At 46.4% G+C, this 22,830-nt stretch overlaps 1 protein-coding gene across 3 annotated transcripts in view; it reads left to right on the forward strand.

The window, feature by feature from the left end:
* Positions 1-672: 672 nt before the first annotated feature.
* The window catches only part of Stat6 (signal transducer and activator of transcription 6), a 28,328-nt gene continuing 6,170 nt past the window's right edge, over positions 673-22,830 (forward strand). The window contains exons 1-11 of one of the 3 annotated variants that reach the window (XM_048806864.1): positions 673-691; positions 18,210-18,344; positions 18,987-19,125; positions 19,419-19,502; positions 19,931-20,069; positions 20,191-20,243; positions 20,432-20,580; positions 21,058-21,189; positions 21,322-21,510; positions 21,921-22,008; positions 22,156-22,278. In XM_048806864.1, coding sequence (XP_048662821.1) covers positions 18,229-18,344; positions 18,987-19,125; positions 19,419-19,502; positions 19,931-20,069; positions 20,191-20,243; positions 20,432-20,580; positions 21,058-21,189; positions 21,322-21,510; positions 21,921-22,008; positions 22,156-22,278 — 1,212 coding nt within the window. In that variant the 5' untranslated portion in view covers positions 673-691; positions 18,210-18,228. Of the gene's footprint in view, positions 692-14,687; positions 14,901-18,209; positions 18,345-18,986; positions 19,126-19,162; positions 19,331-19,418; positions 19,503-19,930; positions 20,070-20,190; positions 20,244-20,431; positions 20,581-21,057; positions 21,190-21,321; positions 21,511-21,920; positions 22,009-22,155; positions 22,279-22,830 lie in introns of those variants that run through there. The other 2 variants (XM_015483156.2, XM_048806870.1) reach the window with 2 other exon arrangements.

The following is a 22,830-nucleotide window of genomic DNA, read 5'->3' on the forward strand; positions in this document are numbered from 1 at the left end:
AAAGAAAAGGGGGGGGGAGAAAGAGCTACGCGGCAATCCTGCCAATGCGCATGCGTCGATTTGGCGCGCTGCCCTGGGGAGGGGGAATCGGAGCCGCGACGAGCTTCGGAGTTCTGGGAAGCGGTCCGAGAGTGGGAGTCCGGGAGCCCGCTAGCCGGTTGGGGTCCTGGGGCGCCCTCTCCGGTGACTTGGCCCTCTCCCCTGCGCTCCAGAGGGCTGAAGGGGCTAAGGCTGGTTGGGGTAGTGGGCGAGCAGATCTGAGCGTTCCTCTTTGAAACTCGGTGTCATACCCTAGGCTTTCAGGCCCTCGCTGGGGGGTCCAGGAGCGGGTGTCTGGGCCGAGACCCGATTTCCTTGGGGGAACGGTGACTGTGCTTCCCCTGCCCGGAGTGGGGGCAGGGACCGCCAGTTGGTGGTGGAGATACTCGGAAAGGCTGAGCTTTGATTTGGAGACTTTGTAAAACCGGGACCGGGATTGGGGCCTGCGGTGGAGGGGGGCGGGGTGGAGGAGGGGCCGTGAGGGCCCGACCCCTCCTCGCTCCCGGACTCGGAGTAAACAGGGACACCCGAGGGGACACGCTGGAGCTTGTCTGCCCGCCTAGGGCTCGGGGATGGAACCCACCTTAGGACCCGCCCCGCCTTGCTCGCCTGGCACCGGGCACGGGAGGGGCAGGCCCTGGTTTGGAGGGAGGTGAGTCACCAGCGGGTGGGGTTGAGGAAGGGCCACCCCCTTTTAAGTCGGGCTCATTTATTTTTTTGGTGTGTGTGTTTTATACCTTCTGACTGGCTTCCCACCAAATCGAGGTTTTAGATTCCGAGCAACGGGGATTTGGAATAAGAGAAGGGACTCTAGACCTCCGCTTTCAGGCCTCGGTTCGGAGGGGGTGTCTGCTGAGTGCTGGACCTTTGTCCCCGGGCTCAGCCCGATCGCGAATGATAGTCTTAAGTCCAGAAGGCTATGCTTTAGGGCGGGTGAACGTGCTTCTGGCCACTGCCCCCTTCTGGGCGCCGTTTGAAGCTATATCCTTCAGAGTTCAGGGAGACCGGCAAGCGACCTCAGCTGATAGAGGTGTGACATTAGAGTTGAGGGATAGTTGCACCAACCTTCTCTCTCTTAAGTTCTGGTCAGGGAAGGGCTTTCACTCCAGTCAGACAGTGGCACAAAGAGAAGAAGCAAAGGACTTGTCTGTTAATGACAGTGAGCTTGACCTTTCCCCCAAACCAGAGCTTTGTCCTGGCTCTCTTTGCTCAGGGCCATGGTCACTTGACTAGTCTTCAGGTTGGAAACAGACTTTTGGCTAACTTGACAGGGTCTTTCTTTCCTATATCCAGTCGAACCAACCTATGCTTAAAGCCTGTCAGTTTTTCCCCTTTGAAATACATGTCGGGTTTTCTGTTTTAACTGTCAGAGGGTTTCCTCCAGCAGGAGTGGGGTCTTTTCCCTTCTTTCCAGCCTCTATGGCCTAACACAGTGCCAGGCCAAGCAGAGACTGTCCAAATATTTTTAATGGATGCCTACTATGTGGGTTTCTATCAGGACTCCCGCTCATAGTGTGGTGAAGTGAAATCTTGTTGAAGGTGACCTCAGGCAACTTTGTCAGGAAAAAGATATCTGGAGCAACCATGTATATGTAGCCTAAGTATTGTGAGGGGTCTCCCCCTAGCTTTCTTACTTTCACAAGTGAATTTTCCTAAAACTCCATTTCATGTGTGTCTCTTCCTTGCTGACAGACCTCTACCGGGTGTCTGTAGAGAACTGAACTGTGAACTTTTCTCCCAGTCATGGCCTTCTAAAATCTGGTCTTAGCCACTGTGTTAACATTTACCTCACTTGCAACCTCCCAACTCCTGCTAGCTCCTGAATGTGAATGAGTAATTATTTTTATTAAACTTTGCATTGCAAAAAAATAATAAAACTTAGTGGCTAAAAAAACCTCAGCGTATAGAAAGGTAGAAGAAGGTGAAAAGGCAACTGCTCACTCTCCATGGATCCCATTCTTCAGCTCCACCCTCAACTAGCAGTTCATTGAGGCTCCTCCCAGGAGGGTTTTTTTTTCTTAAATGATATACAAATATAAATAAATATCCTTTAAAACTACAAGTGAACTCATATATATTGTTCTTGCAATTTGATTTTTTTCAATTAGTTTTCTTGATCCCTTTCCATACTATGTATGCATCCAGCTGACACTTTATATTGGCTCCTTGGAATCTCCTTGTTTGGATGCTCCACAATCTATTGGAATTGTTAGGCACTTAGGTTATTTCTAGTATGAGAAATGCTAAATGTGTCTCTGTAAAATGAGAAAATACCTGAGCCTTTAATTATTCTGTTCCCCCAGTTTCTCTGCTCTTCTCAGAAAAGTTCTATTATTCTTCCTCTTCCCATCTTCCCTGTTCAAAACTTGTACACAAGATGACCTAAGTATCCAGAGTTTAGCCAATTGATTTTGTGGGTTCTATGTTCACCACTAGACTATAAACTTCTTGAGGGCAGAGATCATGTTTTTTTTACTACTTTGTATCTATCCAGCTCTTGATTGGTGGAGAGGTTGCAGGAGTGTTAGAACTTGGGAGTTCCTGCCTGATAAGGGAACAGGATTGCTCCTAAAGCACACATTATTCAATCCCTCTCCACCTCTGTGTCTTTTCTTTATATCCACTTCTTCAGAAGCTTCTTTCGTCATCAAATGTTTGAGTTGGAATTATAGCCAAAATCATAAGAAATGAAGGAGGAATTCTCTAAAATTCGTGATCGGGATATCTACAATAGTGATAGACTGCAAAAAAGTTGGTATGCAAATTGTAAACCATCCTCCTTTTCTGAGTTCAACAGGGTCTCTGGTGTGGAGCTTTAAGCTGGCAGCTTTTGTACTGACATCAGGCCAGAGGCTACCACCACCTAGTGGTGTGAATAGGAAGGGATATTTAAAGAATCTGATGGAAGGTGGGGAGAGGGAAAAGATATTTATTGAGCAATTATTATATACTGCGTCCATGCAATGGACTTCATATGGTTTAACTCACTTAAGACTCATAGCTATCTTGCAGCATGGGTGTTATTGCCAATTTGTAGACCAGGGAATTGAGGTTCAATGAAATTAAGGAATTTGTCCCAAATCTCTGAGCAGATTGGAGCCCCGATTTCATTCATTTACTAAACGTTTGTTAGGTACCTCATATGTTCCAAGATTACAGTTTGGTGGGAATGCTCAATAAGGTAACTGAAAATTACAACACAATACCTTAAAGCCCATGATGAAGGCATGCACAGAGGGGCATGGGAACCAGGGAAGCATACATGTTCCAGGTAAGGAGGTCAAGGCAAAGAGGGCAGATGATGCCAGGCTAAATGTTGAAAAAGGAAGGAGATGACAAGCAATGACAAGAAGAAAGGGTGTTTTAAGCCTCAGGACAGGCAAAGGCATGTAGGCAGAAGGGAGTTTAAATATTTGAGGAATGGCAAATATGGCATGGCTCAAGTTTAGGTAATTTTATGGGGTGGAGAGTAATTTTGGGTGAACTGTCAAGAAGTCTAATCGCAAGGGGTGATTTTAGCCACATTAAGGACTTGGGTGTTTGTTTTTTTTTTAATAGGAGTAGTGTGGAGAACTGAAATTGTGGCTCAGTGGTGGAGGACTTGCTTGGCATGTGTGAGGCACTGGTTTCGATCCTCAGCACCACATAAAATAAAAAATATAAAGGTAGTGTGTCCAACTACAACTAAAAATATTTTTTATAAAGGAAGTAGTGTGGAGCCAGGTGAGACAATGATGAAGTCTTTAGTGCATCAGTGGTAAAGCTGTTCAGGAAGGGCATTTTGCGACACTAAGGAAGTAGGATCTAGTATACTAATTGGTTTATCATGTAGCCCTAAAGATAGCAACTGAGAAACTTCAGCTTACATTAGAATTTCTCAAGGTTACCAAACTTGGGATGTACATTATAATCACCTAGAAGTTTGAAAAAAATCCAGTATGGGAAAAAAACCTTAATACTGAAGGACTTAGCCTACTTGATTGTAAGTCTTGTGAGCTAAAGTAATCAAGATAGTGTGGTACTGGTACAAGGATTAGCAGATTCATGGGACAGAATAGAGAGCCAGAAATAGACTGACACTTAACAGGTATTTGATTTTTTAAAATAAAAATTCTATATGCATTTATTTTATAATGGTAGTTTTGTACATTTTTGTCTTGGAATTGTTATTTTTTTCATTTGATTAGTTTTCTATGTATCTATCATTTTCCTCAAATCTTTAAATATAAGAAACAAAATCAGATAGTTAATCAATTTCTTGTTTCAATTCTTTAGTGTTTACCACTCTTCCGCACGTCTCCCCCTGCCCTGCCCTGTACCCCTGCAGTCCTGCTTTTTTTGGTATTGGCTGGGCATATTTTTCCTTTCTTTAGCTCTTCTTCACTGATTAGGAGACTGAGACAGGAGAATCACAAGTTTGAGGCCAGCCTCAGCAGTTTATTGAGGCCCTAAGCAATGTAAAGAGACCCTGTCTCAAAATAAACAAACAGAAAGGACTAGGGTGTAGCTCAGTGGTAAAGTGCCCCTAGGTTCAATTTCCAGGACCAAAAAAACAAACAAACAAAAATGTTAATGGGAATGTAGAGCAACTGGAGCTCTCATATATCCTTAGTGAAAATGTAAACTGCATATAGATTTGAAACAAGATGTGGTATTTTCTTATTTAACTAAGCATGCACCTACCCTATGACTCGGTAGCCATTCCTAGTAATTTATACAAGAGAAATGAAAACATGTTCGAACACAGGCTTGAACATAGAATATTCATGGCAGTTTTCTAATAGCCAAAACCTGGCTATTGCTTAGGTGTCCATCATTAAAAAATAAAAAAGATAAACTGTGGTATATCTCTGCAATGGGATACTGCTCAGCAATAAAAATTAACAAACTATGGATGCATACAGCAACACAGATGAATCTCTTTTTTTTTAATTTAGTTTTCTAGCATCTATGGATACCCACTTTTCTTCGTCTTCTTTTTTTTTAAAGAAAGAGTGAGAGAGACAGAGAGAGAATTTTTTTAAATATTTATTTTTTAGTTTTTGGCATACACAACATCTTTGTTTGTATGTGGTGCTGAGGATCGAACCCGGGCCGCATACATGCCAGGCGAGCGCGCTACCGCTTGAGCCACATCCCCAGCCCACAGATGAATCTCAAAATGCATTAAATAGGCTGGGCACAGTGGCCCATACCTGTAATCCCAGTGACTAGGAGACTGAGGCAGAAGGATCACAGTTTAAACCCACTTCAGCAGTTTAGCAAGATACTCATCAGCTTAGTGAGACCCTGTCTCAAAATATTAAATAAATAAATAAACAAACAAATAAATAAAAGGTCTGTGGATGTAGTTCAGTGGTAAACCCCCTGGGTTTAATCCCTAGTATCCCCACCCAAGAAAAGTGATGAGTACAAGAAGGCAGACATAAAAGTACATCTGTATTACTCCGTCTATATGAATTGTAGAAAAAATCAGAATGGTAGCTCCCTGCCTCCATCAGTTGGGATGGGTGAGAGTAATGATTCATATCATTTTTCCTTTCTTTTATTTTTTTCCTTTTTGGGTCGTGCTGGGGATTGAACCCAGTACCTTGCACATGCAGGGACCAGCTTTCTACCTCTGAGCAACACCTCCAGCCCACAATCACTCCTTGATAAGAGTTTGAATATTGGGGCTGGGGATGTGGCTCAAGCAGTAGCGTGCTCGCCTGGCATGTGTGCGGCCCGGGTTCGATCCTCAGCACCACATACAAACAAAGATGTTGTGTCCGCCAAAAACTAAAAAATAAATATTAAAATTATCTTAAAAAAATAATAAGAGTTTGAATATCATACAGCAACCACATTGTAGGGCAGATGGTCTGGCCCCAGAAGTCATAGTTTACCACCACACATTGCCTTGCTTAGGACATAGAGCCTCAAGTGTGAATGAGATCACACAGAACGAGTTGAGCATGCAGAGAGATAGGAGGAAGACTAAGAAAGAGGGGCTTTGAAAGCCAGCTGAAGGGCTTACTCAAGAATGACTAACATGGCAGCCAGATATGGTGGTGCATGCCTGTAATCCCAGACTCAGGAGGCTAAAGCAGGAAGATCACAAGTTCAAAGCTAACCTCAGCAACATAGTGAGGCCTTAGGCAACTTAGTGAGACCCTGACTCAAAATATAAAAGGAGCTGAGAGTGTAACTCAGTGGTAGAATACCTTGTACTGGGGAAAAAGAAAAAAAGAAAGAAAGCCTGAATGGCTGGGACTGGGACTGTAGCTCAGTTTCTAACATGCTTAAGATCCTGGGTTTGATCTCCAGGGTGCGATGCACAAGTGCACACAAGAATAATGGTGTTGAAAATTGCTGAGATCTATGAGATAAGGAAAAAGGGACAACACTTTGGAGGACACATGACATGGGCCAAAACCAGTTCATTGGACTGGTGGGGGAAGCAGCCAGCTGGCAATGTAATGAGGAGGTGAAGAAAAGAAGACAGTAGATGTGAAAAACATTCCCAGGAAGCTTGGCTGGCCCAGGGGAAGAGAGAAAGGCAAGACAGTAATTAGAGGGCTGGAAATTCCTTGCAGAGGCTCAATTCTGACCACAGCTGGCTCCATCCAGAGATGCTTGACTTTGCCCACCCACTAGGACTTTTGGGAGTTGAAGGTCTGTTGGCCATAGTAAGCCTCTAACAGCCTGAGAGCTTCTTGTGGTGTCTTGAGATCAGCTGATTCCACCATTGCTCACATCCTGTCACCCTTGGCAGGCTGTGATGGGCATCCACCCTTCTCCATTAAGCCCAGTGCTTCCTCTTCCTAACCACTATTGCACTATTTCCCGCCACGCTTCTTGCACAAAACCCTGAGCCAACCTCAGTTCGTGTTGTCCCTGCTTCTCTTTGCTTGTCTGAAACCTGGTTCTTCCCTGTGGACACTCTTCCTTTGAAGAGATCTCACTTATTTGCCCAAGTACACAAGAGGTTTGGTAGTGGAAGCATAGACAGTCTGCTCTGGGCCTATTGCTTATAGCCATTATAGCTTCACAGGGTCTCAGGGGGGAATGCATTTATTAGCAAATAATAGAAGGCTCAATTAGAGTAGACTGAACAATAAAGACTTCTAGAGCAGGTCAAGACTGATTCATCAAGGGTTTTCCACATCTTCACACTGACACTCTGTCTTCAGTGACTACTAGGGTCTCCCCTCATATCTCCAATGTGGTTGCAGCTATTCCAGTCCTCACAAGTGGGCCTGGCACTGAAATTTCCAGGAGTCCCCTAAATCCTATGGGCTGGGTTTGAGTCACTGGCCAGGGGAATGGAAATACCCTGATTGGCTAGACCAATCAGATTCCTTTCCTGAATAGGTGGGAGAGAAAACCTGTACAAAGTCAGGACTTTACCTCAAGGGAGAAGGGCTTGACTGCTGATTAAGCACCATCAGTGCTTGCCTCAGTAGTCATAAAATCCTCTTCCTTTAAGGTCCAGCTACACTGCTTAAGGGCTGACGCCAGACTAACTGGATTCATCCCAGCTGCCTTACTTTGGCCTTGGGCAAGTTGCCTGGCTTTCCATGCCACCATTTCCTTGTCTGCTAAATGAGGGCTACCAGCACTATCCAGTAGAATTTTCTGTGATGATTGAAATGTCCCATGTCAGTGTACTATAGTAGCCACTAGCCTATGTGGCTATTGAGCATTTGAGATGTAGCTAGTGCATATGAGGACATACATTTTTAAGTTAAAATTAAATATTTACATGTGGTTAGTGCTACAGTAAAATGTACAGTGCTTCAACTTTTAGGCAGAAATTGAAGTAACACATGAAGCCCCATGTAACGTTAATTCTTATTTTTACGGCCATCTACTGAAGTCCTGGTGACCAGATCATTCTCCTCTCCTTGAAGACTTTGATAGGTCTTCTGCAAACCCAGATGGCTTTAATACTTACACAGTGACCTGTAGTCCAGCCAGCACCTTGGTTTCTTGCCCTCCTCTCTTCCACTGACTCACCTCCACAATGCCATAGCCACTCACTCCCACATTCTGTCCCCCGCCCTCCTCCAGAAGAGCAGGACTAAGATCTCACGCCTGGTCTCCAATCACAACATCCTAGCCTCACACTCTTTCTATCCCTTGCCCCCAGGAAGCCTGCTCTTTATGTCTGTTGAAACTTCCAGCTCCTTGATTCCATTCTTGCCTTTCCCACTGGCCCCTCATTTCTTTACTTCTCTTCCTGACCAGTCTCTTCCGTAGGCTTCCCCTCAGCTCTTCAACCCAATGACCTCCTTTTGAACCAGTTTCAGACTTACCTTTTCAGTCTGTCCTCCACACTGCAGGTAGGGCGATAGCTGTACTAAATGTCATCCTATTACTCAACTGCTAAATCCTCTAACACTCCCCATTGCCAGCTACTACTTGTTCTCAGAAGGCACTAAGCTCCCACAGGTATCCATGCCTTTGCATGTCCTTGGCTTTCTTCCTGGTTCAACTTTTTCTTTGTTCTTTCTTCAAGATTCACTTCAGACTTTTACACTGTCGGTGGGATTGTAAATTAGTACAACCACTATGGAAATCAGCATGGAGGTTCCTCAAAAGACTAGGAATGGAATGGAATGATGCAGCTACATCAGTGTTTATAGCAGCTCAATTCACAATAGCTAAATTGTGGAATCAACCTAGATGCCCTTCAATAGATGAATGGCTAAAGAAACTGTGGTATATATACATGATGGAATATTACCCAGCATTAAAATTCACTGGATGTAAGTACTAGAAGGATTGGTTTTGTTTGTATGAAGCTATACCACTTCTCAGTGTTCATTCTAAAGAATCAAAGTCAGCAATACATGCATATCCATGTTTATAGCAACACAATTCACAATAGCCAAACTATGGAACCAGCCTAGGTATGTGCCAAGGGATTAATGGATAAAGAAAATGTAGTGTGTGTGTGTGTGTGTGTGTGTGTGTATATATGAGTGTTATTCAGCCATAAAGAATAATGAAAGGCACACTCAAACATTGCTGATGGGACTGCAAATTGGTGCAACCAATCTGAAAAGCGGTATGAAGATTCCTTAGAAAACTTGGGATGGAACCATCATTTGACCCAGCTATCCCACTCCATGGTCTATGCCCAAAGGACTTAAAATCAGCATACTGTAGTGATGCAGCCACATCAGTGTTTATAGCAGCTCAATTCACAATAGCTAAATTGTGGAATCAACCTAGATGCCCTTCAATAGATGAATGGCTAAAGAAACTGTGATATATATATATATATATGAGATGGAATATTACCGAGCATTAAAAGAGAATAAAATTATGGCATTTGCAGGTATATGGATGGAGTTGGAGAATATCATGCTAATCAAAGTAAGCCAATCCCAAAAAGCCAAAGCCCAAATGTTTTCTCTGATAAGTGGATGCTGATCCATAATGGGGAGGGGGCATGGGAAGAATGGAGGAAATTTGATTGGGCAAAGCAGGGGGAGAGGAGAGGAGATGGGATATGGGGCAGGAAAGAATATGGAATGCAATGGACATGTTACCCTAGGTACATGTATGGCTGAACTATGGTGCTGTGTTCAATCAGAGAAATGAAAAGTTGAGCTGCATTTGTGTACAATGAATCAAAATGCATTCTGATGTCATACATACCTAATTAGAATTAAAAAAAAAAAAAAAGAATGAGGCTGGGCGCAGTGGTGTATGCTTATAATCCCAGGGGCTCCAGAGGCTGAGGCAGGAGGATCACAAGTTCAAAAACAACCTCAGCAACTTATCGAGACTCTAAGCAACTTAGTTAAGATCCTGTCTCTAAATAAAATATATGAAAGGGCTGGGGATGTGGCTCAGTGATTATGTGCCTCTGGGTTCAAAAAAAAGAAATTATGTCATTTTCAAGAAAATGAATAGAACTTGAGAACATTAAGCAAAATAAACCAAACTCAGAAAGTCAAAAGTTGTATGTTTTCTCTCATATGTGGGAGCTACAGAGGAAAAAGAAAAAGATGGAGGTGGATCTCACAAAAATAGAAGAGCAATCAGTAGAGTAGAAGAAAGGGACCAGGAGGAGGGAGGAGGAAAGGCAAAGGGAAATACTGGGGAATGATATTGACCAAATTATATTGTTATTGTTCATATAATGTTTATGTACAAATATATAAAAACAAATCCCACCCCATTATGTATAATCATAATGCACCAGTAAAAAATACAGATAAAATGGTCCAGTTCAGGCATTGCTTCTTCCAGGAAGTCTTTCCTGGTCTCCCCCATACTCTGCCTAATTTAATGCCTCTACATGTACTTCCACGGCACCTTGTGCTTGTTGGAATTGCAGTCCTGATTATCCAGTAGTATCATTATCTTCTAACTACTTAACTTTGCCTCTCAGTTATAAGTTCCTAAAGAGAGACACTCAACAAATGTTTGTTGAATTCACTGGATGTAGTACTAGAAGGATTGGTTTTGTTTGTATGATATCAGTTTTATTTTATTTTTTAAAGGTGGAATGGCTTTGAATGTATATATTGCTGAGAGGATAGAACTACAATAATTAAAAAGCAAGAGATCAGAGGTTTGGCAGATCAAGAGGTAATGAATAGAAGCCTGGTGCAGTGGCCCATTCCTATAATCCCAGAGATTCAGGAGGCTGAGGCAGTAGGATCACAAGTTCAAAACTAGCCTCAGCAACTTAGTGAGACCCCCATCTCAAAGTAAAAAATGAAAAGGGCTGGGGATGTGGCTCAGTGGTTAAGTGTCTCTAGGTTCAATCCTCAGTACAAAAAGAAAAAGGAAAAAAAAGAAAAAAGATAATAGAATAATTGCTTGGAGAGGCAGAAGGCAGAGCCCTTGAGCCCAGGTGGTGGAATATAACTCAGATAGAGAAAGGGATCCACTCCTTTGAGCCTATGGGTGCTGATATGTATGTCTATTTTAGGTGGCAGGCAGGAAAGTGGCGGAGTTTCCCACTAAAAGGCCCCTGTTTTCTCTAGTCTCAGTGGTGAATTGATATCAAGGTGGATGTAAATTTGGGCACAGTGGTGTAGACCTGGGAGACAGAGCTGACAAGGGGCCCTCAGCAACTTCCCATCTTCTGTGACCTCTTCCTGTCATCCCTCGATCCTCCACAGATGCCAGGCCGCTACCCAGCGCTCCTGTATTGTCTGGTCTGTGGAACGTACTGAGCTCTAGCAATCAATGCATCAATAAGTTTAGTCCTTATATAAGAAAGTTTGTGTAAAAAATTTAGTCCAGCTCCAGGAACATAGGACACACTCAGTAAATGGCTGCCCTGCTGTAATTACTAGCAAGGATACATGTTGTCTTTTCTAGCTGCCACATATCTGTGTGTACAGTGTAGTGAGTCCCCATCCTCCTCCAGCTTATGTTCTCATTGAGGAAGAAAGATGTGCTCATAAAAACCATTAAAATGAAATGCAGAGCTGGGGTGTAGCTCCAAGGTAAAGCACCTGTCTAATATGGGTGAAGCCCTGGGTTCCATCCCCAGCGCCACAAAAATAAAAACAGTTGATTCCCCCCACAAAAATAAAAACAAAAAAGTAATGCATCAAAAGATGCTTTTTTAGAAAATTTAACCTTCACTAGAAAGTAGGTTTTACATTATGACCTAGAATTCAGGTACGTATAAAATCTGAAATAAGCTGGGCATGGTGGCCCAGACCTGTAATCCCTGCGACTCAGGGAAGCTGAAGCAGTAGGATGGAAGTCAGCATGGGCAACTTAGAGAGACTCTGTCTGAAAATAAAAAGGATTTGGGATGTAGCTTACTGGTAGAGTGCCCCTGGGCTCAATGCCTAGTACTGCAAAAAATAACATAAAATCTAAAACAAAAGCCTTACTAAACAACACTGACTCTTTTTTGTACGGTGTCTTTTGATATTTTATATTCTATTTATATTCTATTTTACTTCACTTTTAAAAGTGATGCTTAACAATCCCAGAAAACCAAAGCCCGAAAGTTCTCTCTCTGATATGTGGATGGTACGTGGTGATATTGAGATAGGGTCTTTACAGAAGTAATCAAGTTAAAATGAGGTCATTATGTGGGTCCTAATCCAATATGGCTAGTATCCTAATAAAAAGGGAAGTTGGAGGCAGACTTGCATGTAAGAGAATACCAGGTGAACACGAAGGTGGCCATCTACAAGCCAAGGAGGAAAGCCTAGAATAGATTCTTTCTTCACAGCTCTCAGAAAGAACCAACCCTGACAATATCTTGATGTTGGACTTTTGTGCCTCCAGCACAGTGAGACAGATTTCTGTTTAAGCCACCCAGTTTGTGGTACATCCCTAGAAAACTAATACACTCACCAAATTGGTTTTGTGACTCAATATTGGGTTGCAAACTGTAGTTCACAGACCATAAAGTTCTCTTTTTCCTGTGCTTTCTTTCATGCAATCTTTATAGTCACTTGATGGACGGCAGGGCCTGGTTGAGGATGAGGCAGGAGGTGCTCACGCTCAGAGTCAGAAGCTGAGCAAGTTGTGTGTGTGTGTCTCAGTGCTGACTTGTCATTAATGAAGGTCTCACTGACCCTGCAATTACACAAACTGAAGATGACTGCTTCCTGAAATTCTGTACCCTGGATGCATCACTGCAGTTGAGGCCCTGTTGAAGTAGCTATAATTATTGTCCCCATTTGAGAGGTTGACCCACAGTTACAAAGCTCTGAGGTAGTATCAGACCCAAGTCAAATTTGCCTCCAAATTTTGGGTTCCTTCCATGACACACTGTCCCCCACTCATGCAACCATGAAAAAGAAAAACAGTAAATATTGTTTTCCTATCAGTACTTGCTCATCACCTTCCTACTCTAAAAGGAGCCAAAATTAGAGACTGCATTTATTCTTTCCCCTCTTCCTGCCCATCTTTAGGGACCTGGACCTCTTGAGACCCTCAGATGGCAAATCTTAACTTCAGCTACTGTCTGTGGATGTCTGTGGGCAAAGTAGGCATGTAAAGGCTATGTATCATGAGCACACATGTGCTCACACCTCAACACATGTAAAGGCTATGTGTTGTGAGCACACATATGCTCACACCTCAATCCAAGCATTGCTTGCTAGACAATTCTCTGGATGGATTTCCTGCTTGCCTTCTTGACCTGTTGTCTCTCCTTTTTATTGCCTTGCAGACACAAGAAACACAAACATTCACACTTCCACTAAGGCTTTTTGTGGCAGTAATGTTTCCTCCAAATCAAGAGACCTTTATGTAGAATGTAGGCCCTTCTTTTTTCCTGGTTTATTCTGAGCCATAAAAATAATGCCTGGTGTTCACTATGTGTCGGACATTGTTCTAAGCCTTCACATGTATCATTGCATTTCCTTCACACAATCTTATGGATTAAGACCCTTATTTGCTCTGTTTTACAGGTAGTGAAAGTGAATCATAAACAGAAAATTGCCCAGGGTTGTGCAGTCAACAGTATTCATTGAACCCAAGCAGTTACTCCGCAGGTGGCTCCTACTCTCTGCTAACTGGTTGGATTCACCTGGCATGCAAGCAAAGATGTGCCTGTTCACATAGAGGTGAAGGGGAGGAATCAGCTCAGACACCAGGGGGCAGCATAGGCCTAGCTTTGGCCCCTCAGCCCAGCCCTGTAGACGGAGGAGGGAAGCAGAAAATTCCTCCCATCTCCTGCAGTGCCCTAGACACTAGGCATTCCACATACCAGGGCTCTAAGTTTTAGGATCTTAAAGGCTTCCTTGGGTCTCCTGTTCTTCTCCAGCTCCTTCCCCAGCAAAAAAATTGCTGAACAAGCCACTAGTTATGATGACTCAGAAGCTGAGCAAGTTGTGTGTGTGTGTGTCTCAGTGCTAACTTGGTGTGCCCGCCTGCACGTGTGAGGGTGTGTGGAGTTCTTGTGGCTGAGGAAGTTGTGCATGTGTGTGTTTGTTTCCGGGTGTGTCTCAGTGTTTGTACCAGAAATAGATAGGAACTTTGCCAAGGCTGCAGATTCCTATTCAAACTTGTCTCCTGGGAGCCTGCAGGCAGTCGGTACTGCTACCACTAGAGTCTGAGAAGGGGTATCCAGTGAGGAGTAGCAAAGAAGGTCTTCACTATGAGGGACTCTTGGAGTCTTTCAGAATTCTGAGCTGAAGGCTCCCATAAGCCACCTCCTCCCACTAGTGGTCACGCGACCTCTAAGGCGTTGCCGGCAAGAAGGGAGGTGAACCTTGGTGTTCCAGATGGCCTCAAGCTCCCCAGCTACTTTTCAGGGTCCTCCACTGGAGGGAGCCCAGAGGGATTTGCTTTTTTGGAGAACGCCAGGGAGCCCAATCCCTCCGGGCCCCAAACTCTAGCCCTGAGAAAGTTTAGGTATGGAAGCCAGGCAGTTTGGGGTGGCATATTTCTGCTTGATATTATGTGATTTTTCTGGAGAAGCTGGTTGTTTTTGAGGGGGATAGAGTAAGAGGGGGTCAACCTCCCTTCCAGCCTGGTTCCAATACTGAGAGCCCCAGCCCTGCCCCACATCCCTACTACGTGCTTCCCCACCCAGCAGAGGAGGCACACATGTTCACCCCACTTTCTTCCTCTTCCTCCTCCAGCCCACTTTCTCTTTGCTGTGTCGTCAGAGCTCCAGGGAGGGACCTGGGTAGACAGAGAAGCCGGAAACAGCAGGCTGGGGCAGCCACTGCTTGCACTGAAAAGGAAGGCCGAGTGAGGGGGGAGAGAGAAAGAGAGAGAGAGAGAGAGAGAGTTGTTGTTGTTTTCTTTTTGGTGGTAGTGGTGGAGGGGGTGCTAGCAGGGCCAGCCCTGAACTCACTGGACAGAACTACAGACCCATGGGGCCTGGCAGTGCCCTCTGAGAGGGAGAAGACGGCAGAGGGGTGCCTGCCGAGGTGAGGGGATGCCTGCGAGCAAAGGAGGGGAGGGGGCTCTGGCTTTGAGTATGGGGATGGATTAGTGGGGCCTCTCGGGATCCTCCCCTGGGCGGGGCGGATTGTCCCCTAGAAACTGTTTCATCGAGTGTTAGTACCCCGTGGTACTAGGTTTTGGCAGTTTCCGACTCTCGGAATCTGGGTGGGTAGGGACCTCCGCATTCCCCTCTCTCATGGGTCACTTTCTAAACATTCCAACCTCTGCACTCCCAGGGGCATGGAAATTCGGGGGCAGGGGGCGACTGGAGGAGGGCCTCTCTGTCCCCTGGGTGGGGGAAGTGGCTGGCCCTCCATAGGAGGTTGCTGCCAGAGGGCGGTGGGCCATGTCAAATCTCTATTCTGCCCCCTGCAGAAGGTTCCTGTTCAAGGGTGTGGCTGGACTCGGGTGGGAGGGGGGCTGGTGAGTGAGCCCCAGATGTAGACCTCATGGTGCCCCAGAGGAGGAGGAATTTCCCCCTCAAAACCGCTCCACGCTTGGCTGCTGTAGACGCCGAGATTTCCCGGGGCGGCGTGGAGTTAACCCTCCTCGTGCTGATCAGGCTCCACCTCCCCGCGCCCCTCCTCCCACCCCGCCGCCACAGTCACACTCTAGGTAACTTAGAGCAGCTCGTTTGACTTTAGATCCTGTAGTCATGCGGTCCGAGGAATCGCGTTTGGAGGGGATTGAGGGGACGGGGTTTAGGCCACCAAGCCCGCGGTTGAGGATGTTGGACGTTGGGCTTCCCCTCCGGGTTTGGGAGGAAACTCCGGCCCCGCCCCCTCGCCTCTTGCTCCTCCCCATCCGTGGCCCTGGAAGGGACTAAAGGTACCTCGGTCCTCTCCAGACCAAGCGACCTAGCCTTGTCATGAGGTAGTAGTGGGGAGATATGTGGCTTCCTTATGCCTAGGGAGTGAGGAGAGCTGGAAATTTGAAGCCTGGCCAAGCCAGGAGACTGGTCACTCAACAAGGGGATATAGAGGAAATGGGGACTGTTTATGACCTAGGTATCTCCCCAGTCTCCAACAGGGTAGTGATAAGGGGTCAAAGGTCTGAAATCGAGGAATCAGCACCTTAGAAAGAGTGGAGGAAGAGAGAAGAAAAGAATGGAGTTCTCTCTTGAATTTGAAACAGACTGAACACAGTTCTGAATGTGCCTCCCCCAGAAGAGAGTTGATTAGGAAAAAAGCCTGTTGGAAGACCTGAGCAGGAGGGAGACTTCTGCTTTTCATAGAAAAGAGTTCAGGAGAATAGGAACTGGGGGCAAGAGAAGCAAAGGGTCTTGGGGTGGGAGTGTCCAGAGAAGGGTCCTCTGGTTTCCATCTATTTGGGAGGGCTAGGAGAGGTGAGAGGCTCAAAGTAACAGAAGGACTTGGTGTTGCTGGATTGGAGAGACCCAGGGAATTTCCATTCTATCCTCCCCCTCCTCTCTGGGAAAGTGACATTGTGAGAAACATGAACTGAGAGACCCCTGGGAAACCACTAGTCTACCCAGCCCTCCCTGCAACACCCGCACCCCTGAAATGGAAAGCAAGCCTCTTCTCTTCCCTGTCTCTTCCTTTCTCTCACTCTTTGTTGTTCTCCCTTCAGCTTTCTAGCTCTCTGGTTTTCTCATTCCCTCTTTTAGTCTCCTCACTCCAGGCTGACTAATCCCAGTGTTTCCCCAGTCTTTCTCACCCTCTTTCTTCCATCTTTCTACTTTTCCTTTTTCTCCATCTCCTCAAACCTTCCCCACTCTTAGGATGATGGTATTTGGAGCTGGAAGGGATCATCACAGCACAGTGTGGTAGTTAATCCCCACTCAGATTCATAGTTTGATTTCCAACTCACTTGCCAGGGGCTTTGGGCAAGTTAGAGAACCTCCTTGAGCCTTGGTTTCTTCATATATGAAAGAGGTATATAATTATATACCTTTAAATTTTTTGTGAGGGGGCTGGGGGTACAAACTCAGTGGTAGTGGTCTCATGCCTAGGATGCATGAGACCCTAGGCCCAATCTCCAGCATCACAAAAACTACCCACAATATTGTACTGAGTGTAATGCCTTCTGAAGAGAAATGCATGGTAAATAGTAGTTATTGACACTCTATTACTCTTCTCTTTGTCATCTAGCCCACTAGTTTTCAGAATACCTCATGGAGTCCTAGAATTTTGACAGGTTTTTCAAAGGATACCTTTGGGATTAAGAGGTTAAAAAGAGGGGGAGCAGACACAGTTACAGGCCCTCCACCCTTGGCTTCAACAAAACAGCTCCAGTTTTATACCTTGAAGGGACAGTAGTTCCCCCTTATCCATGGTTTCATTTTCCACAGTTCAGTTATCCTCAGAAAACCACACTCTGAAAATATTAAATGGACAATACCAGAAGAAAACAATTCATGTTTCAAATAACTTTTGCTTTTAGTTTGTTGGGATCTATTTTATTATTAGTTATTGTTGTTAATCTCTTCTTGTGCCTGATTTATAAACTAAATTTTATCATAGGTACATATGTATAGAAAAAATAGTAGATATAGGATTCAATACTATCTTCTGTTTCAGGTACTATCTGAGGTTTCAGGTATCCCTACAATATCTTGGACTGTATTCCTCATCGTTAGAGGGGACTACCATATTGGGATTCCACAGATTAAAAACTAAAATCATCCACTACTTAAAAATTTGGAAGCAGTGATGTGGTGGCACACACCTGCAATCCTAGCAGCTCAGGAGGCTGAGGCAGGAGGATCACGAGTTCAAGGTCAGCTTCAGCAGTTTAGCAAGGCCCTAAGCAACTTAGCAAGACCCTGTCTCTAAATAAAATATTTTTTAAAAGGGCTGGGGGATGTGGCTTAGTGGTTAAGTGCACTTGGGTTCAATCCCCAGTACCAAAAAAAAAAAAAAAAGGAAAATGCTCCACTCATTCAGCTCTCAGATTTTGTGGATGAGAAGATCAAGGCCCCTAGACCAGATGATCCTTGCCCACAGAACAAGAGCCAGGTCTAGAGCTGCAACCTAAATCCTCTAGCTTCTGTAGGGAGCGCTTGCCCTGCTTCCCTGAGTTCCCTTGTCATCCCCTCTTGCTGCAGCTCAGCTCTTCTCACTTCTATCACCTGTGGCTACCATTGAAGGTGCTGCCCCATCTCAGGCATTGACAATGGGTGCCCAGGGTTTGAAGATTAAACTCAAAGTGCCCATCAGTGGCTGTGGGCACATTGTCTCAGAAGATAGTCTATAAGAGGTCAGTAGCTACCCCAGAAGCTAGGCCACATTTCTTGGCCATCTCCCAGAGTGGTTTTGTTTTTCTCTTCCAAGCACCCTCTAAACCCACATCATGTCTCTGTGGGGTCTGGTCTCCAAGATGCCCCCAGAAAAACTGCAGCGGCTCTATGTTGATTTTCCCCAACATCTGCGGCATCTCTTGGCTGACTGGCTAGAGAATCAACCCTGGTGAGTGGTGCTGTCCATGTCCTCCTTTACCTCTCTTTAGATTCTGTCCCCTATCCATAGAATTAAAAACTTGGGACCCATTATTCCTTGTGTGGTGGCCTAGACTTAGTAGGGACACTGTACCTTTTTAAGATCAGATTATGCATGTTGACATGTAGACAACTCACCTCCTAGGAGGCAGAGTCAAAGAGGAGGGAGGTCAAGTCAAGCACAGTGGCACAGTCGTGTAATCCCAGCTACTCAAGAGGCTGAGGCAGGAAGGCAGGAGGATTGCAAGTTTGAGGCAAGTCTCAGCAACTTACCAAGACTCTGTCTCAAAAATAAATTAAAAATTAATTAAATAAAAGGACTAGAGATGTAGCTCAGTAGTACAGCACTTGTCTAGCATGTGTGTGACCCTGGGTTCAATCCCTAGTGCTGAAAGAAAAAAAAAAAAAAAAAGAAGAAGGATGGAGGCCAGGGCTGAGACAAAGGCACTTCTCATGATAGCTAGAATGTTAGGGAGCAAGAGTGACCACTGCTGATGACCTAGATGGAGTATAAGGAGAGGGAAAGGAACCACTGAGCAGTTGATTGTGTGATGGAGGGTCAGGAACTGAGGAAGCCCTGGTTTAAGGTAGACTCATCCTGATCTTCCTGCAGGGAGTTCCTGGTCGGCTCTGATGCATTCTGCTGCAACATGGCCAGCGCCCTACTTTCAGCAACTGTCCAGCATCTGCAAGCCTCTGCAGGAGAGCAGGGAGAGGGGAGCGCCATCTTACAACATATCAGCACCCTGGAGGTGGGACAGGAGGGCAAGGAACACAGTTGGGGTGGGGCCAAGACAGAGCTGAGCATTGAGCATTAGAAGAGATGCATGGATGGTGGAGGTTGTTGGAAGCAAAATGGTGTTCCTGTGGTTAGCTGTTAGCTAGCATGCAAATTCAATTTTAAAAGCATGCAAATGCACAAAACTTCTGGAGTCTATGCTTGTGCTACCTTGCAGTGTATGTATGAATGGGGGCCTGGGGATGGGAGGGGGAAGGGGATATGGGTCAGAGCCAAGCTAACTGCCCACCATCATAACTTCCATAGAGCATATATCAGAGGGATCCCCTGAAGCTGGTGTCCACTTTCCGACAAATACTTCAAGGGGAGAAAAAAGCTGTTATGGACCAGGTATTGTGATACTCCATTACTACCCTAATTCATTTCCCTGGTGCTTTAGCATGAGCCAATAGAAACTAGAAAGAATTTGAAACTCAGGAAAAGCTTAGTATTCTAGGATTCTTAGTAGTCTTAGTATTCAGGATGACCAAAGGGAATTCCTAGGTCATAGTAAACCCCAAGCCAAGTTTAGAGAAGCTTCAAATGAGGGGTGGTTGGTAGTGAGGCCTAGAGAGGACAGAGCAAGGGGTAAGGAGCTGATTCTGCCAGGTGAAAGGTTTTATCCCAGGAGATCCAGAAGGTCAGAGGAACATCCAACTGGGAGAAGGGAGTCAGAAAAGGAAGTGGTCTATCTCTTTTTCTGCAGAGCAGAGTGGAGGCTGGGCAGGGGAGGAATGGGCAGAGTGTCTCACCTCTTGGCATCTGTTCCTCTTGCACAGTTCCGCCACCTGCCAATGCCCTTCCACTGGAAACAGGAAGAACTCAAGTTTAACACAGCTCTGCGGAGGCTGCAGCACAGAGTAGGGGAGGCTCGCCTTCTCCGAGAAGCCCTGCAGCAGGGGACTGAGGCTGGCCAAGGTGGGGGCCAGCACTGGAGCCCTCAGGGGTTCTGGGAAGTTTGGGAGTGATCCTCTCTTGGACACCAGCCTTGATGAACCTCTGTTCTTTCTTCATCCCTGATTTTTGCCCCCTCCCTCAGTGCCTCTGCGCAGCTTGATTGAAACTGCTGCCAATGGGACTGGGCCAAGTGAGGTGAGTAACTGATAGAGAGGTGGAGATTAAACTCAAAGTGCCCTGGAAGGGTGGAAGTTAGACCTCAGAGAAACACAGACTAAGGTGTGGGGAGGGAATGGCAGGGAGGTGAGAAAGAGAGCTCTGTTCCTAGGATCTGGGTGAGGAGGCCCTGTGTGGCCCTGGCTCAGGCCCCTCCCTGCCCTTAGGCTCTAGCCACGCTACTGCAGGAGACTGTTGGGGAACTGGAGGCTACCCAGACCCTGGTGTTGAAGAGGATCCAGATTTGGAAACGGCAGCAGCAGCTGGCAGGGAATGGTGCACCCTTTGAGGAGAGCCTGGCAGCACTACAGGAGAGGTTAGAGCAAGGCTCTAAGAGGAGCATGGTAGGGTGGTGCTTCTGTCCCTGGTGGAGAATGCTCAAGTAGGGGAGGGCCGGAGGAGAGGGCCTTGATGTGGACAAGACTCAGAGAATCCAGTTCCAGAGGGCTGCACACAGTTGGTCCAGTTGCATCCTGCACAAGTGTGCTCAGTTGAGGGGTCACAAACAGCAGGTACTTTGCCTTACAGTATACTACATGCTAGGTACTAGAACTCTGGGAAAGAGGCAGCCAGTTTCCACAGGGCATCTAGGCACTAAGAATGAACATCCCCCCTAAAGCCAAGGCAGGCCTAAGAACCCCCTTCAGCCCAGGTGCCTTGTGGCCACTCCCACTGCCCACCCTACCCCTGCACATACAACATCCTGCTTTCTCCCTGGGTTTAGGGGAAGGGAGTCTGGGCCAGAGCAGACATCCTGAATCCTGTGCCCCCCTGACCACTATCCTGGCCCCAGGTGTGAGAGCCTGGTGGACATTTACTCCCAGTTACAGCAGGAGATAGGGGCTGCTGGTGGGGAGCTTGAGCCAAAGACCCGGGCATCACTGATTAAACGGCTGGATGAAGTCCTGCGAACACTTGTCACCAGGTATGCCCTATAAGATACCATTCTGGTCTAATGCAGATGCCATGGGGAATGACGTGGTGGTTAGAGTTGTGAGGAAGGTACCAGGAAGGACCCCCTTCCTAACTCCCCTTTTGTCCTCCTCACTCTTCCTAGCTCTTTCCTGGTGGAGAAGCAGCCCCCCCAGGTTCTGAAGACCCAGACCAAGTTCCAGGCTGGGGTTCGATTTCTGCTGGGTTTGCGGTTCCTTGGGGCCCCAGCCAAGCCTCCACTGGTCAGGGCTGACATGGTGACTGAGAAGCAGGCGAGAGAGCTAAGCATGCCCCAGGGGCCTGGGACTGGAGCGTAAGTGAGGATTGGATCTGGGGCTGGAGAGGGCCTGTTGGGGTGATGGAGGCAAAAGGAGCCAGGAGGCTGATACCACATAGAACAGGGAGATGAAGATGGAGGCCCTTGGGGTGTGGAGGCTCTGAATGGTTAAGGCAGAAGAAGGGGAGAGACCCATTCAATCTGTGGGGTGGAGGCATCAGGATTTGGCCAAAATGGGGACTCCTTCCTTAGGAACCAAACTTAGCATGTGTGAGCCCCTGGGTTGGATCACCAGTCTCCTCCCCCACTAAAAAAGACCCAAGCAGGGACATGGAGATCTGTGGCCAATGACAGTGATAGTCCCCATCACTACCCATGGACTCGAGCTTGTCACCACCCCTAGCCCAGCTGGAATAAGCTTACTCATGTTCTGACCCCCCTGGCAGAGAGAGCACTGGGGAGATCATCAACAACACAGTCCCCCTGGAGAACAGCATTCCTGGGAACTGCTGCTCTGCACTGTTCAAAAACCTGGTGAGGAGCTCCAGAGCATGGGGTCGGGGTCCTCATACCTCATATGGGACTCTCCTCGGGGAGCATGTTGGGAGCCCCAGAGTACTGATCTCTGTTCTCACATTCTCACTCTCCTCTCTCTCATCCACTCTTCCCATGACTGCACAGCTACTGAAGAAAATCAAGCGGTGTGAGCGAAAGGGCACTGAATCTGTCACGGAGGAGAAATGTGCTGTGCTCTTCTCCACCAGCTTTGTGCTTGGCCCCAACAAACTCCCCATCCAGCTCCAGGTGAGATGTGGCCCCAGCCCCAATCCAGACTGGGATCTCAGTTCCCTCTCTGTGCCACACACCAAGACCTGGATCCTCACCCCACTTGACTGCCTCATACCTCATGGGTCTCAGATTCACGCATACTGGGGCGAAGGTGAGTAAGGGAAAGCAAGACAGCAGCATACTCATCCAGGGAACATACAGTGTAGCAGTTAACTCTGTGTGTGTGTGTGTGTGCGCGTGTGCGTGTGTGTGTGTGTGTGTGTATGTTTGTGTGGTGCTGGGGATGTGAACCCAGGGTCTTGTGCATGTGAGGCAAGCACTCTACCAACTGAGCTATATCCCCAGCCCTGTAGCAGTTAATTCTTACCAAGCACTTTATACACCAGGGCACTGTTTTAGTGGCCCTCTCACACATACACATTTGGTTTTCATGTTATAAGGTTATTACTATTACTAGCCTCATTTTACAGATAAGGACATTGGGACACAGAGAGATTCTGTAGTTTGCCTGGGTCATGCAGCTGTAAGTGTCAGGTGGGTATCTGAGCCTAAGAAGTCTGGCTCCCA

This window comes from Marmota marmota, unplaced genomic scaffold (genome assembly GCF_001458135.2).
Source record: "Marmota marmota marmota unplaced genomic scaffold, marMar, whole genome shotgun sequence".
Lineage (NCBI taxonomy): Eukaryota > Metazoa > Chordata > Mammalia > Rodentia > Sciuridae > Marmota > Marmota marmota.